Source organism: Coptis chinensis, unplaced genomic scaffold, assembly GCF_015680905.1.
Source record: "Coptis chinensis isolate HL-2020 unplaced genomic scaffold, ASM1568090v1 utg2326_pilon_pilon, whole genome shotgun sequence".
Taxonomy (NCBI): domain Eukaryota; kingdom Viridiplantae; phylum Streptophyta; class Magnoliopsida; order Ranunculales; family Ranunculaceae; genus Coptis; species Coptis chinensis.
The window spans coordinates 106070-123721 of record NW_028238125.1 but is presented as its reverse complement, the minus strand read 5'-3'; the positions used below and the strand labels follow the sequence as shown (position 1 = coordinate 123721).

The 17652-nt window shown below is 32.9% G+C and overlaps 1 protein-coding gene and 1 long non-coding RNA gene across 4 annotated transcripts; one reads left to right on the top strand and one right to left on the bottom strand.

Annotated features, from left to right (window-relative positions):
• The first annotated feature begins 8079 nt into the window (after nucleotides 1–8079).
• LOC147473569 (polygalacturonase inhibitor (DUF639)) lies at nucleotides 8080–17325 on the top strand. 3 transcript variants are annotated; one of them, XM_086587296.1, is made up of 11 exons: nucleotides 8080–8219; nucleotides 8298–8499; nucleotides 8886–9129; nucleotides 9371–9460; nucleotides 9601–9770; nucleotides 10354–10496; nucleotides 12653–12827; nucleotides 12916–13519; nucleotides 14339–14451; nucleotides 15690–15933; nucleotides 16976–17325. In XM_086587296.1, exons 2-11 carry the CDS (start codon nucleotides 8312–8314, stop codon nucleotides 17204–17206), a joined length of 2202 nt encoding a protein of 733 aa, XP_086443422.1. In that variant the 5' UTR covers nucleotides 8080–8219; nucleotides 8298–8311; the 3' UTR covers nucleotides 17207–17325. The 3 variants fall into 3 exon arrangements, with proteins under 3 accessions (XP_086443422.1, XP_086443420.1, XP_086443423.1); XM_086587294.1 differs by having other exon boundaries at nucleotides 8080–8499; XM_086587297.1 differs by lacking the exons at nucleotides 8080–8219; nucleotides 8298–8499 and having other exon boundaries at nucleotides 8958–9097.
• LOC147473570 (uncharacterized) lies at nucleotides 9878–11967 on the bottom strand. The gene is made up of 2 exons (XR_015210393.1): nucleotides 11815–11967; nucleotides 9878–11670 (listed from the first exon to the last, which is right to left on the bottom strand). It is a non-coding gene; the product is annotated as an uncharacterized LOC147473570 (long non-coding RNA).
• Nucleotides 17326–17652: the final 327 nt, after the last annotated feature.

Sequence of the window (17652 nt, the reverse complement as noted above, 5' to 3'; positions counted from 1 at the left end):
AACGCTGAAGCCGCATCGAGCCACCAAATATATACCGCAAGAAAAAAAATAACCTTTTTAGAACCTAACAACATAAACGGAAAACAGATCTAAATTAGATGTGGTGAATTAGACCAAGAAGTTCACATACCGCAAAGCAAAAAGAAGAGATGGAAATCAAATCACGACAAAGCAATATATGGTTGTTTTTTGTAGATCATTTCAGATTAGTCGATCCCTCTTTTTTTTTTGGTTAGATCGGTCTCTTGGTCTTAATTTTTGGTTAGATCGGTTTGAACTCTTTGGTAAAGATCTTTTTTTTTTTTTTTTAGAGAAGAGGATGAAATATCGAAAATATCGGTAAATATCGGTAAATTTGGTGAATTAGATCTTGAGATCTAGAGGGCTCGATCGGACGGCTCTAATGAAGAGTGAGATAAGGGTGGCACTCTAAGAGTGGCACCCTAGACAAACCGATATATATATATATATATATATCAATCCGGATTTTAGAAGTATTTTTTTATTTTTAGTTAAAAACAAGTACATAAGTAAAACTTCACTTAGAAAATGAATTCAAACATAATATTTTGTAGATATGACATATTTAACATAAATATCATCTCCGCAAAATTTCAGCTCATTCGAAACCTCTAACTTAGATAAAAATTGTTGTCATATTTAATAAAAAATCTAACGGTCTAGAAATTTCAGGTTTTTGCAATCATCATTTGCCTAGGTTACAGGTTTCCAAATGAGCTAAAATTCTATGGAGATAATCTTTACGATGAGTACATCGTATCCACAAAAAATCATGTTTTAATTTATTTTTTAGGTGAAGTTTTACTATGTATTTATTTTTAACTTAAACTAAGTATCTACTATCTATATACTAAAGCAGAGACCTCTAATAGAGGATTTTCTCTCTCCTATGTAGCACTCTAATATGAGAGTTAGTTTTTTTCTCTTATGTGAAACTCTAATATAAAAGATAATCTTTCTAATAGCCTACAATCAATCCCATCGCATAGAATCTCTTTGAAGAGTTTGAGTGTATTTCTAATTCTTATATTTGGAGAGTTAGAGTGTATTACAACTTCTTACATATTTGATCAGATAAACAAAATTGCTAAAAAATAGGTGATTTATAAAAGGTAATTTCCTATTACGAATCAAATATTTTTAGTTTTCCAATTCTTATATATTTGATCAAATAAAAAAAATTACTAAAAATATGTGATTTGTAGAAACTAATTCCCTATTACAAATCATACAATTTTAATAAGCACCGACTTATTTCGAATATATCCTTAACACTGCCACATAGTTAAAAACAATTATACAAAAAATAACATCACAAAATATATAATGGAAAATTTTTAAAAAAAAAATAACGGCAAAACAATAATGACAAATATTTTAAAAAATATATAATACTGAATGAAACTAACGTAAAAAAACAATTAATGGGGAACCGAAAGCTGGATGCAAATGCATCAAACTATAACCTCAAATAATATTTAATGAAAATCGAAAACGGATGCAAATGCAAGTATTAAATTAATCTAACCTTAAAGAATAATTAACAGAAAATCAAAACTTTGATACAAATACATCAAACTAACATAAAAAATAATTGTCGGAAAATCGAAAGGCGGATGCAAATGCATTGAGCTAACCCTCAAAGATTAAATTAATGGGAAATCGAAACTGGATGCAATGTTGCATTGAACTAACCTCGAAGAAAAATTAATTATAAATTAGAAACATGATGCAAATGTGTGGAACTAATCTTAAAAATTAATTAACTGGAAATCGAAAAAATCGGAAACTAGATGCAAATTCAATTTTATCAAATAATAAACGAAATCAGAAACTAGATGAAAATACATTAAACTAATCTCACAAAATAATTAATGGGAAATTAGAAACCTGGATGTAAATGCATTGAACCCGACCTCAAAGAACAATTAATCAGAAATTGAAAATTAGATGCAAATGTATTGAACTAATCGAAAAGAATAATTAACGAGAAATCGTAAACCGGATGCAACTACATTGGTCGATCTCAAAAAATAAATAACGGAATTGGAAATTTGATGCAACTACATTGAACTAACCTCAAAATATAAATAATAATAAAAAAATCGAAACTACATGCAAATACATTGAACTAACCTCAAAACATAGTTGGGTTATATTGTGGTAATATTTCGATAAGTATAGTTTTGCATTTAAAATAGTGTTTATCTTATCTCTTTCCGTATGATTGGGAACTCCTTGCTATTTAAGTAGCTTCAATTTATATGAACTTCACCTTATTAGGCAATCTCACAAAACTTCAATCAAACTTCTATTATTAAACAACAAAATGAAGTTGAAGAATTTTATCAAATGCGAGTTATTTTTTTTTAATGGAGAGTGAGGTTTTCATGTTATAAGAAATTTGGTTGAGTGATTAATATAATATTAATATATAATAGTTATGCATATTTACAAATATTTTTCAGAATAATTAATATAACAACACCCGTTCATAGATAATCTTTGAATATTCCACATAGTGAGTCATGCATAATTTAAATAATAATTAATGGAAAATCGAGAACTGGATAATCTTCGATGATCCCACATAGTAAATCAAGCATAATTTACTTTTATATGTCATGTTTGCAAGGACACTCTGGATGAATCATTAGAAGTTGGTATTACACACCACATTGGATAATTAAAAGGAAATCAGAAACTGGATTTAAATACATAATAGAGCTCAAAGAGTAATTAACTGAAAATCGAAAATTTTATGCAAATGCAATAAACTAAACTTAAAAAGTAATTAACTAAAAATCGAAACCCGGGTGCAATTGCATTAAACTAACGCCGATAATAACTAATGGGAAATTAGAAATTGGATGAAAATCCCGAAAAAAATTAAGAAAAAAATCGAAACGTTATGCAAATACATCAAACAAACCTCATATAATAATTAATGGAAAATCGAAACTGGATGCAAATACATTGAACTAACCTCATAGAATAATTGGTGGAAAATCGGAAACTAAATGCAAATACATTGAAATAATCTCAAAGAATAATTAACGGGAAATCAGGAACTGGATATAATTGCATCGAACTAACCTCAAAGCATAAATAATCAGAAACTAAATGCAGATGCATTGAACTAACTTTAAAGAGTTATTAACAAGAAATCGAAAACTGAATCCAAATGCAATGAACTAATATCAAAGACTAATTAATTAAACATTGAAAAATGGATAAAACTGCATTGAACTAATCTAAATGAATAATTAATGGGAAATTATATTATAAATTTGATGTAACTGCATTGAACTAACCTTAAAAAATAATTAACGGGAAATCGGAAACTTGATGCAAATGCATTGAACTAATTTTAAAGAAAAATTAACACAAAATCGAAAATTGGATGCAACTGCATTGAACTAACCTCAAAGAATAATTAACGGAAAACTAAAACTGGATGCAATCGCATTAAACTAAAAATCGAGATTAATTAACGAGAAATCGAAATTGGATGCAAATGCATTGAAATAGCCTAAAAAATAGTTAAGCTGGAAATCGAGTCGGATGTAAGCGCATCATGTGACCTCAAAGCATAAATGTCTGCTTTTTTTAGCCTTCTCACATGAGTAATTAGGAACCAAAAGCGAAAGTGAGTTTATAAAAACAGACTCTTATATGTATGCAAAACCGTATAGAAATTGTAAACTATCGAACTAACCTAGAAAAACAATTAATGGGAAATCGTAAACCGGATGCAAATGTATTGAACTAATCTCAAAGAGTAATTAATGGGAGATTGGAACACGGATGCAAATGCAATGAACTAATCTCAAATACTAATTAACTAAACATCAAAATTGGATGCAACTTTCTTGAATTAACCTTAATGAATAACTAACGGGAAATCATAAAGTGGATGCAATTGCACTGAACTAACCTCAAATAATAATTAACGAGAAATCGGAAACTTGATGCAACTGCATTGAACTAACCTCAAAGAATAATTAATGAGAATTTGGAAACTAGATGCAACGTACTACATTAAACTAACCTCAAAGAATAATTAATGAAAAATCAGAAACTTGATGCAAATACATTGAACTAATAACCCTAAAACATATTTGTATTATATGTAGGGGGAATAAATGTCTCGACAAATATAGTTTTACATTTTAAGTAGTGTTTATCATAATTCTTTTATTGTGATTAGGAATGTTTTGCTATTCAAGTAGCTTCAATATTATCTTCGCCACATTGGGCATTCTCACAAAACTTCAATCAAACTTCTATTGTTATACCTAACAATAAAAAGAAGTCGGTAAGTTTTATCAAGGTTTGATGCTTCCTTTTTATAGAGCTATGCATAGTGGTGCAAGAAATTTAAATGAGTAATTAATATAATTTTTATATCTCATAGCTATGCATAGTTGCTAATATTTTTTAAAATAATTTAATATAACGACACCCGTTAAGTAAAACACGCGTTCATATGACAAATCTGCATTTCAAGTGGGAGTAGTGTATTATTTGAGGATATGGAAACAATCAATCTGTTTTAGTGATTTGTACACATTAGTATCGTAAGCCGGTGGTGATGATTTCTTTGCTAAATCACAATAAATATAATAAAACTATTATACAAGCTAGATCGAGTTTAAGATAATTCTATTTTAAAATTACGGATTAATATCCTAAACCACAAAGTGAAGAGGCTATTTCAATTTGATCCCTTAGTTTCCAAATACTTATGCACCATAATCACTGCCCATTAACGTATTTTGGTTTATTTTTAATAAAAATATATTGTGATTCGAAAATTTGTCGCTAAATCACCATAAATCTAAAAAAACTATTATACAAGCTAGATCGAATTTAAGATAATTCTATTTGAAAATTACTGATTAATATCCTAAACCACAAAGTAAAAAGGTTATCTCAATTTGATCTCTTAGTTTCCAAGTACTTATGCACCATTATCTTTGCTCATTAATGTATTTGGTTTATTTTCAATAAAAATATATTCTGATTCAAAAATTTGCCGCTAAATCACCATAAATCTAAAAAAAAATATTATACAAGCTAGATCGAGTTTAAGATAATTATATTTGAAAATTATGGATTAATATCATAAACCACAAACTGAAGAGGCTATCTCAATTTGATCCCTTAGTTTCCAAGTATTTATGCACCATAATCACTGCTCATTAACTTATTTCAGTTTATTTTCAATAAAAATATATTCTTATTCAAAAATTTGTGTAAAACATTTTGTGAAAACCTTTTCAGCACACAAAATATTTAATAGATCCCGGGCGTATGCCCGGGTCCAAAATCTAGTATACTTCTAAAAGCGAGACTATATATATATACAAACAAGTTGCACATGCTCGATGACAAATAAACTCATTGAAGAGTATGTCAACATAATTTTTGTTTCTTAAACTTCTTTTATAAAAATTATACATGTGAGCATACTTATGACCAATAGCCTTTGAAATTGGCATGGACTGAACAAACACTCTCAAGGCACCGTGATAACAAACACTCTCAAGACACCTTGATAGCATTTAATTTTTTTTACCATTGCTTACACCATTGGAGTCCATTTTACCAACCGCCAAACTCATCCAATTACTTTAATTTCATATTCGTTTGCATGGCTTAAGTTGTGTATATTACACTTCTAAAAATTTATCTCATTTTTTCCTTTCAAGGGTTGGACATTAAACTTCTCAATTAACCATAGCAAATAATACAAAGATTGGTTTATAGTTTTCAAATCCAATCGATCTTACATTTGATTTTCAATAAAATTTAAGATCGTTAATTTTTTTATCCTCCACAGTCGTATACTAAATCGTTCCAAAGGCGACTGGAAGGTCTCTATAATGGAAAGACATTTACTCATAGTTTAATTTCCCATGCATTACTTTCGTCTGTTTTTATATCTTTCCAGTTGTGTGGACTACTTTTGTTATGCAATTTTGCGTTCGAGGTGCATTTTGTACTATTTTTTATACATATTTAAATGCACCTTTCTTAATAGGTAGTGAGCCTTTCATTTTCATTAAATTCATATTACGTTAGGCAAAAAGAAAAATGAAGGTGGTCTGCACGGATACTTGTGCATATCATTTTATTTGTGATGTTTGGTATGCACTGACGTTTGTGCATATTTTGCATACCAAGAGGTGATATACACTAACACTTATACATACCATTTTCTTTGTAATGTTTAGTATGCATAGACGTTTGTACATACCTCGCATACTTACCAATAAGTCGTATGCACTGACATTTGTACATATAAATTTATTTGTGATGTTTGGTATGCACTGACACTTGTGCATACTATGGTACTATTGTCTTTTTTCGACAAAAGTTAACTATTGCCCTTGATAGTGTTTTTGAAATGAGGGTGGGTTTTTTGTTCATTATTTCAAAATTTTGTCATTTTCAGTTTTGTCCCATATAAGTAACAAGTATGCAAACCGTGCTACGCATTGATTTTTTTTTTCCTGAAGTCTTGAAACCCGTAATTCGAGATCGATAATTAGTATGTTTTTTTTGGATTCTAATTGTAATTACATAGAGAAGGCAGATATAATTTCATATAAGGAATAATTATGTTATTTAAGTGACATTATGGAGTTTTTTTTTTCTAAATTATTAATAAAAGAGGGCTTGTTCTAAATGTAGAGAGAAAAATAGAAAATAATTATATAAAATAATTATTTAAGTTACATTAGGGGGGTTATTCTAAATTTAATAAAGTGGAGATTTAGGGGTGTGCATGGGTACCTAATTATCCGAACCCGAACTGGAACCGGAACCATTTATAGCGGATCTGGGTCATAAAATGTTAGACCCATTTAAAGCGGGTATTTAAGAACCGACCCGATAAAAAACCGAACCCGTTAGAACCGAATAGTAAAAAACCGATGGGTACCGGAACCGAAACCGAAACCGATTAGTTTGATTTTCATATATAGAATTTAGTATTATATTACACTAAATAAAAACGAACCCAAACATTATTATTATTATATATAGTCTATATTTGTTAGGTGTAAAATTATACTAAATATATATAACATTTAGCATAATAGTGAATGTGTGTTATTAAATGCATATTTTATAATATTACATTAAATATGTGTATTATAAATATTAATAATAATATTTACGTGTCACGCCTCTATCGATATAGTTAGTATACTATGAATTAACTTATGCACTGTCTATATTAACTAATGCATGAACCGATGAATGTGTACGTGCTTGATATATTACATGTATATATATTAGATAACGAATACATACAATGCTAACTAACAATTGTGGTACATGTGGTATTTATTCTATATATGACGCATTACGTATAGTATAATATACATATGTTCGATTTAAAATATACACATACATATAATGTATGAGAATATATTTAAAATTTTTAGATAACTTTCAAATATTATTATTGAATTTAGGACCATTACTTCTTATGAGAGGACAAAAATATCGATGACAAGTGTTATAGTCCCCGTAAACTAACTTTTATATTGGTTATATAACTAAAAAAAATAATTTTAGCAATAAAAATGTATAACCCGATAAGGAACCGAAACCGGAATCGGAACCGACTTAATTAATGGGTATGGGTATGGATTTTTCAAAATATAAGAAAAAACCCAAAAGAACCGAACCCGATAAGAACCGCTAAAAATAGACCCAAAACTGAAACCGATAAGAACCGACCCAAAACCGACCCATGAACACCCCTAGTGGAGATTTATATTTTTTGTGAAAGAGGTGTTTATAAATTGAGCAAATAGGGAGATTTCAATTTGCCTACTTAAGTCTATCCTGAATTTTAATTACGAATTTAAGGAACATCAGCAATGTAAAATATAATTTTACAAACTACTTCAATTACAAAAAATGCTGTGTAAATTTAATACATTATCACATGTAATTATGTAAATACAAATATAAATATGTAAAATATTGTGTAAATTTTTACATTTAAATTTACATGGGGAAAGAAAACTGTGTAATTTTATACACAGAGTTTTCAGAATTAAAATTTATTAAGTTGGACTTGGGGAGAAGCTATCCCTGTGTTATACTCGTACTCGTATATCGGTATATGTCGTCACAGGTTTAAGGGGAATAGGCCTTCTTTAACGCGCGAAAGGAAGGTTGCAAGAGCCCGCCCCTCCAAATGTATACTACTAGATAATAACACCAGCGTGTTAACAATTTTTTGTTTGGTTCAGAAAGAAGAAGAAGTATGGAGAGCAAGATTGGGAATTTGGTAGAGCAGTTTTTGAATCGCCAGAATTCCTTCAAGTCTATTATTTTCCGCGGCACCAGAAACGAAGACCAACCAAACGACGATGACCCACCCACGAGCACCACCCCATTGGCTATCTCTCTGCTATCTACATTGGCCAACTCCGTCGTCGATCGCTGTTCCAAGTAAATCAATCAATCTTATCATCTACTTGTACATTTTAGGGACAATTGTTTGAGTTATGGACTATGGCATTGCTCAAATAGTCAACTGATTTTTCCTCTGAATTCATCTTATACTATATTGCATACCATCTATTATTCAAGCCCAATTTGTTAATATTACTCCATTTAAAAAAAAAAAAAACGATCTTGAAGAAGAACCTTGAATTTATAGCGTTTCTGAAGATCACCTTCCAAACATGTTTGGTATTAGGAATGGAGATAGTGCATGTACTGCAAGTTCAAAATATTTTTAACAGTAAAAAAAAAAACAAAGCAATTCATGGACAATGCCAAGTGGGGATTATATTTCTCGATGCCCTTTTAACAGTTTGTCTTTCCATTTACAGGATCTTGTGCATTCCAACGCTAGTATTGCAGCAGCATTTTGAGATGGAGATGCCTGACCATGCCAACACCTCCTCTACCTATGCTAGGAATCTGCTTGAATATTGCTCCTACCAAGCACTCCATGTCTTCACTAACCAGCATCCTGATTATTTGAATGATAAGGATTTTCGCCGCTTGACCTATGATATGATGCTTGCGTGGGAGCTCCCTGGTATTGAGAGCCAACAACCTTTATTACTTAATGTGCGACGGACTGCCATGCCTCTCAACTCAATCTTTCTATTGTTGTCCACTCAGTCAATTTTTTAATTAGCAACTATAAACATTATACTGACTTTTTTAGTGTGTGTCGCATCTGTTGATTTCCTTATTTTACCATTACATTGTTTGATTTGGTAGAAAAATATATTATCAACCAATGCACTCTTTGACCGTTTAGTGTCTTTGGTATAATGAGTACTGTTCTTTTCTTTTCCCGTTACAGGAAAATGTCTCTCCAAAGAATCAAGTTGTCGAGGAGGAGGATGATGGTTGGTCTCTGTTTTATACAAACTCCATAAGCATGGCTGTTCAGGTTGTTCTTTGTCCCATTACTTCTTCTTCCTTTCCCTCTTTAAAGCCAACTGTTGCATCTTGTTTTTTAAGTTTTGGTTCTATGTGTTATCGTTTGCATCTGTTGTTTACTTTTTTTACAGTTACTTCCTACTCCGTCAGGTTGATGAAAATAAAACGGTTGGACCAAAGGCTTTTGCTCGAATTGCTCCTGCATGTCCTGCTATAGCAGATATAATTACAGTCCATAATCTATTTGATGTCCTCACAAGTTCTTCAGGCGGCCAACTTCATTTTCTCATATATGACAAGTACCTTGGAAGCCTTGACAAGTATGTTCCAGCTTGCGTTCTCCTGTTGTACAAGTTTGTGGCACTGTTTTCGTATTTTAATTTATTTGTTCACTTTATGAAATCTTAAGCCAACACATGTCAAGTGAGAACTTCAGTAGATGCCTTCTGTGATCATTTTATTGTCTTACATTTACTTAGTATTGGTCATTGTTGTTCCTGGTTGTGAAGAACTTATATTTTCTAGAATAGATTTGCTGTCAGTTTTCTTGTCTCTCATTTAGTAATGGTCTTATTTCTTTTCACTTTAACTATGCCATGTATCACGTTTGCGCACACAAGTCTGATTAAGATTTGTCATTTGGAATACTCTCTTTTGTTTTTGCAGTTCTTGTGGGTCAACTACCTTGCTTCCTAGTGTGATTTTAGAATCCATTGAATATATCTTCACCACCATACAAATATTCGGTAGTATAAGAAACTCAGAAGTTTTTTTTAAAAAAAAGAAAGGACATAAATGGAGTTTTAAAATGAATTACAACATAGTGGTGCATTATAATTATTATAACTTGGCTACGAATTTCTCTTGTTCCATCACTAGCTTTATAATCAGTTTGTATTGTAGGGTAATCAAAGCTGCAAAATGTGCATCTGGACCACCATTGTGTTCAAGCCTTCAGCTTGCTGATGGGGAAATTATATTAAACATTGATGGTACCATTCCTACTCAACCAGTTTTGCAACACATTGGGATCTCTGCATGGCCAGGTAAGTCACGAGCTTTAAGGCGTTTGCTCTTAGCCTTGTGATATTCCTTCAAAATAACTATAATAGGTGAAGTAAATAGATAATAGGAATGAATTCATTTACAGAATACAAATGTGAACTCCTAGTAGCTATGATTTGGCAGCAAAAAGATAACGTTTGAGAACGTAAATACAATTAAACATAAGATTATGCTGTATATGGCACCATCTTGCAGATTTTAAGTTATGACCAACTCCTCTCAACCATTTTGGTCAACAGAAGGCACATGAACCTTCGGCTTCGGATGTTTACACAAGGTTCTCAACCATGATGCCCTAGGGGCTGACTTTTCATGGGTGTGACCTCCCCAGCCTGAAGATCATCCTCAGAAAACATCAGCTCATTTTGACATTTCTAACCGTTGGGAAAAAGGGTGGCAGATGTAAAAAATCTGCGGCCCTCATTGAAAAGGTTATAAATGTCGAAACGAGCCAAATTTTTTTTGAAGATGATCATCATGCGGGGGAGATCACCCTAACTCATCTTGTAGGTTCATGAAGGACCTCGTGTAGAAGCTCCGGTGTGCATAGAACCCATCTCTATGTCTGTGTGTCAAATTGATACCTAGTTGAAAAGACTGTTTCTTTATGGTTCCAGAAGCATGTGTGGGAGGATTCTTGCTGGTTTTGTCACCAGATGGAGCGCAGGCCCACCGGTGTTGGAGGCATGCAACATTTGGTTATCGTGTCAATATTTAGATAACTTAGGGACACTATACTGTTATTTGACCCTGGACTCTTTCTGGGTTATTTAGCATCTCTAAAGCATGGACACGGCAAAAATTTCACTGTGTCAGTGTCGGACACGGCGGGGACGCGGCACATGCGTGTCCCACGTGACATAGTGGGTTGGACGCAGATTGGACACAACATGGACGCGGCTTAGGACCAGAATGGAATAAAAAGAAATAAAAAAGCCCAAAAGAAATGGCCCAAAAGTCTGAAACGAAATAAAAAGAAAAGAAAAGGCCCAAAAGAACTATTCTAATTTGGACGACCTAATAATAGTAGAGTCTAAAGTCTAAACGGCTAAACAGACTCCATAAATTGCCTCCAAAAGTCTGTAAAGTATATCGCCCCCAACAACCACTCTTTTTATTGTTCTTGTGGTTTTGAATCTTGATATATGACTAGGGCTGGAAATGGTGCCCCAACAACCACTCGGATATGGATTATTTTTATTGTTCTTGAGGTTTTGAATCATTTACATAAATGGTTGGGATATGATTTTGGATCCATTCGGTCATGGACCCGGAATTGCTATCCGGGCATGGAAATACAAATAAATTTTAAATTTTAAATTTAATAAATGCAAATGTTTTAAATTTTATTTAATATGCATGTGTTGCTGCGTCGGTGTCCGCGTCCGTGCTTCATAGTTTAGCATGGATCAAAATATAATTGGTTGCCTATCAAAAAAAAAAAAAAAAAAATTTGGTTTACCTTGCACTGAATATTAGTGACCTAATAATATTTGTGTGTACTCATACTGGTCATGATGTTAAATAGAATCCCGTTAAACTAACACGCGATACAATCACGCTATAATGATGAATTTTGCCAGTTCCAACTTGGGACTAATGTACTAAATTAATTATTTTGGTAAATTTGTAAGATAATAGATTTCAAATAATTTCATAACTAAATAATATAATCAGAAGTGGTACATATGAGACCAACTATGATGTGTAATGTTGTAGACCAGCTTGTATTCGATTAGTAGAAATTGAGGTTGATTAAATACACCATTACCATATGATAAAGATCATATAATATCACTTTGATGTATACATATTTCCTTATACAATAGAACTTGTTTTAAATTTATATTGAAATATATACTAAGGTGATATTATATGATCTTTACAATGTATTGGATTTCTAAATAAAAGTATTGTACATAGAATATATTTTAAAAATTCAAAAATATTTGGATATGTTAATAGCTATTAATTAATCTATGAATTGATATGTTATTAATTTACCGATTAACTAACACCCCGCTCACTTACTGCATTTTGCCCAGTCCCAAGGGTAATAACTTATTGGGGTTTGACTGTACTTGAATGGTCTTGGACAATTATGTCACTGTTTTATGAAATTTCCCATTTGTGGCAGGGAGATTGACACTGACCAATTATGCTCTCTACTTTGAGTCTGGAGTTGGCTTATATGACAAAGCCGTCAGATATGATTTGGCAATGGAATTAAAGCAGGTTGTAAAACCTGAATTGACCGGTCCGTTGGGCGCCCGTCTCTTCGATAAAGCTGTGATGTACAAATCAACTTCTGTGTAAGTTTTTGTCATGGTAGGTTGTTTATGCAAATATATCTAAGAAGAATGAGCCTTCCAACTAAAATTGGACTCTTTTCTTCCCCAGAATTGAGCCTGTTTATTTTGAATTCCCTGAATTCAAAGGCAATTCTCGACGTGACTACTGGTTGGAAAATATTCTCGAAGTCTTACTTGCACATAGGTTCATTAGAAAGCACAACTTCAAAGAGACTCAACATGTGGAGGCACTTGCTAAAGCTATTTTAGGAATATTCAGGCTCAGTGCTGTTAGACAAGTGTTTCACATCTTTCCTTCACATTACAAGACATTACTCAATTACAACTTAGCTGAGAAGCTTCCCAAAGGAGATATGATCTTGGAAACTCTATCAAGTCGCATTGAGCTTTTGACTTCTAAGACCACTGGGCATGAAGTTGTTTGGAAGTTACCAGATGATGGGAAACGACCTTGTTCATTATCACCTTTTTCCTTAAAGGCACTTATAAAACTCGGGTTTAGCTTACCAAGAGGTGCTGATCCAGATGAAGAAACTGAATTCCCGGTTGGAGATGTTTATGTTGGCGAGACAAATCCTCTGGAAATTGTTGTCAAGCATTTGAATTATGACACTGGTAGAGCTGAGACTGCACAGGCAACTGTTGACCAAGTCAAAGTAGAGGGTATTGATACAAATGTCGCGGTCATGAAGGTAAACTATAATGGTTAGGCATTGACACCCCGAATTGACACCTTTACTAAAAAGTGTACTTCCACAATGACTTAATGGCTAATTTTTGGTGGAGATGACCCCCAACCATGTGGATCATGTCAACAACAATTAGCTCAAGTGTACTTCCGCATTTCGAAATGAGATGATTTTTTGTGGAGATCATATCAATGGTGGGGAGATTGTATCCACTAAAAATCAGTCATTAAGTCATTGCACACTATTTGGTAGGAGTGTCAATTTGGGGTGTCAATGTAGCCTGGCCTAAACTATAATTACTTCTTATTTGGTAGGGGCTTAGTATAGCCATTTAACAACTCTTATTTTCACAACCAACTAGCTAATATTGGTTTCCTATTGAAGGTGACTGTTGCACTCAAAACTGTTAGCAAAGTGAAATCAGGAAACGTCTAACTTATTTTTATGTTTTTTATTTTGATTTCTGAAAATCTTAATCTTCAAGCAGCAATGGAGAGATAAGAAATTATGAACAAGATTTTCCACAATGAATCTTCTGTCTTTTTTGAAGAACCAGATGTCAAATTGTCAATTACCTACTCTTTCTAAACTTGACACTCTTGTGTCATGCATTCGTGATTTGCATGCCGTTAATCCAAATTGTCTATATGGTGGACCTCATTCGCGATGAGTCTGTGATGCCGTAACTGTGCTAACCTCATGATTCGTTTCAAGTAGTAGTTGTCTCATGATGAACAATACTGGGATATCTTTACATTTGGTGGGATTTCCTTTTCAGTGCTTATCTTGATGATCATTTTGTTCTTTTATCTTTGTTGCCAGGAACTACTTTTTCCGGTGGTTGAATCAGTTAATCGGTTACATTTTTTGGCCTCATGGGAGGACCAGTTGAAATCGACTGTGTTTCTGGTCTTTGTTTGTTATGCACTTTACAGGTAACTTGTCCTCTATATTTGTTTTGCAGTTTTTATGGGAAAAATTGTGCGATAGTTCTATCTTCTTTTGTTTTTGTTCGTTGATTAGAAGAAGGCTTACAAGTTAGTTGTTTCTTTTGTTTTGAAATGCTGCATTTCTATTTAAATGAAGGACCATCTTAACCCACTAAAGAAAACAAAATCATCATTCATTCACAATTGTTTGCGTTAGGTTGGACTCTACATGGTTTTGAAATAAGGGGAAAAAAAAAACAGGATAATAAAAACATGAATTCAACAAAAGATATCTTTCACATGTGACCCAAAACCAATACATCAGGACAATTGCTTAATGAATAAAAATGGGATTAATAATAAGCTTTTTAGCCAAGAACTGGAATCAAGATTTTTAGAAGGTTTAAACTGATGGAGTGGGCTGTAAAAGACAGAAAATGGAGTCAATAATGGATGAATAGTATAAAACAGGATAAGTTGTGTATGTATAAAAACCCATTCATTTAGAAATAATGCTAAATGATGGAGGGGCTGTCTCTCTCAAAAATGGATGAATAGTATCTCTCTCTCTCTTAACCCATTCATTTCCTTTTTTTTTTTTCCCTTTTTAAAAACTTTAATATTGGCATGGAATCATTTAGATGTTATTTTGGATCTTTGGGTGAATTTGCAAAAAAAATAAAATGAAACTTTTGAGTTTCAACATGGGTTGCTTCATTGGGTCTAAATTATCATCATTAATTATTGGCCAAAGCCAAGAAGAAGATTTAGATAAATAATCTTAACTGATTTACAAGTAAATTTGGTGTGGTCGCCGGTGGTTGTAGTGGTTTGCAACTTGGCGGTGTTGTATGGTTTGAAACTTAGAGAAGATGAGAACAAGTTTTTTCTCAATGAACGAGAAACTGGTTGATTAAGTGGTCTGGTACTTTTTCTTGTCTTCTTGCGGGTTAGAATGGTCCTACCCCTATAGAAGGGCCAGACTCTAGCAATTCTCCTTAAGTAATACTAACATAGTGAGTGGTGATATAATTATCAAGGAAATGAAAGTTGGAATCTTTAGCTGTTCATTTCACTGCTAGTTCACGTTGTAAGATGAAATTGCTTGTCATTTCTCTTTCTTTTTTTTTTACAGTATAATTGCCTAATTAATTTACAAAATTTATTTTCTTCATCTTTAGTTATTACAGTATAATTGCCTCATTCAATTTACAATAGAAGTTGATGCAAAGGGTAACGTACAGGGATTGGACCAAGTATGCATTACCCTGCTTTTGTGTATTCCTCGCGTCTCTCATGCTCTGGCGCAGGCATCGCAACCGAGGGAAGCCATTGGAAGCTTTCAGAGTTGCACCTCCTCCTAGTAAGAATGCAGTAGAGCAGTTGTTAGTGCTACAGGAAGCTATATCCCACTTTGAAACACTAGTTCAAGCTGGAAATATTGTACTCCTTAAGCTAAGAGCTCTCTTATTTTCAGCCCTTCCCCAGGTACTGCCACATACTTTAAAAGTCTTTGATTCTACTAGGACCTCCTCGGAAGAAATACTTATTATTTTTGTTTGGCTTAAACAGTAAAATAGCAGAAACTGCCTTGTTGAGTTGCAATGTGATGTGATCTAATCAGCGGAAGTTTTGACTAATTGATCCAACATCATTAGAATAGATAGAACCCTAAATTACAGTTAGGGGAAATGGAAATAAACCCTTAAAGCCTCAACTTTAACACTTTTTCATTAATCCAAAATCAACCACCTTATAATCTATTACAAGCCCTTATTTATAACCAAGGGTTTGCTTGACAACAAAGCAAACCAATCAACTAATGATATGTTGGCCAACATAATTAAAATAAGTAAAAATAATAATAACAATAAGGGTTAACGAGTATTACCCCCCCACTAGATGAGCCAATTAGGATTTCACACCCACTAGATGGGAAATTAGGGTCTCCCCCCCCAATACACACAAAAACAAAGTCAAATTGAGTTGACCTTGTTTTTTTTGTGTATTTGGGGGGGAGAAGGAGAAGACCCTAATTTCCCATCTAGTGTGGGGGAAATCCTAATTGCTCATCTAGTGGGGGGTACTACTCGTTAACCCTAACAATAAAATAAGACTTAGGATTTAGGGCTTGAACTTGGACATGTCCACCACATCATTTACATCACAATGTCTAGAGTTGCCTTGTAACCTACTTGGACATACATAAAGAAGTGCAACATTTTCCACTTCATATGTTTTTTCTTTATGTATTTGGGCTTCACAAGCAGGATTGTGTTTTATGTTTCTAAACTTAAGAGCTTGATATTATGTAGTTTCATAAATTTAAATTCAGATTGGCGATCCTCAGGAGATGCCTAAATCATGGTAAATGAAGTGTTATTATAAATAATGATTTTGTTTTCCAGGCCATAGGGAAGAGCTTGATATTATGTAGTTTCATAAATTTAAATTCAGATTGACGATCCTCATGAGATGCCTAAATCATGGTAAATGAAGTGTTATTATAAATAATGATTTTGTTTTCCAGGCCACAGAGAAGGTCGCTCGTGTGTTGATCATCATGGCTGCACTGTTTGCATTTGTGCCTCTTAAGATCCTTGTGATTTTGATATTGCTTGAAATGTATACGAGGGAGATGCCCGTGAGGAAAGATTACAATGATAGGTGGGTAAGGCGGGTAAAAGAGTGGTGGATAGGGATTCCAGCAGCTCCAGTTCGGCTCATCAAAAATGGAGAAGAAAACAGAAAGACAAAATAAATGATTAGCTTAATTGCGTTTGTATAAATTTAAATTTGGTTAATCTTCTAGTGTGACACGTGTAGTGCTCTATAGAGATCCAAACAAATCAAAATAAATTAAAAGTTGTTTTATTGAAATGGTTTTGAGACTGAGCTAGGTTTTTGTCAGCCAGTTTTTGTTTTCGCAAGGATCTGACAATGTCCCCCTACTTTTGAACAATTTTAAGTTGGGTGAACTAGTGTTACCCCCCTACTAGATGAGCCAATTAGGATTTCCCCTTACTAGATGGTTTTCAGCAATCATGTCTATGTTAGGACTATAGTTTGTGATTCCGAACGAAATTCCGGAATTCGTTTGGAATTTTGGTTTTTCAAAAAATCGAAATTCGAATATAGTGTCGAAATAATTGAAATTCGAAAGAATTTAGAATGTGTCGAAATGGATTTCGGTTTTGGATTTATGAA

Bases quoted from the DNA above. Each gene is read 5' to 3' on its own strand.
- LOC147473569 (XM_086587296.1), top strand. From the start codon at position 8,312: ATGGAGAGCAAGATTGGGAATTTGGTAGAGCAGTTTTTGAATCGCCAG. The intron at 8,500-8,885 runs GTAAATCAATCA...TTCCATTTACAG, and splicing joins GTCGTCGATCGCTGTTCCAA to GATCTTGTGCATTCCAACGC. The intron at 10,497-12,652 runs GTAAGTCACGAG...CATTTGTGGCAG, and splicing joins TGGGATCTCTGCATGGCCAG to GGAGATTGACACTGACCAAT.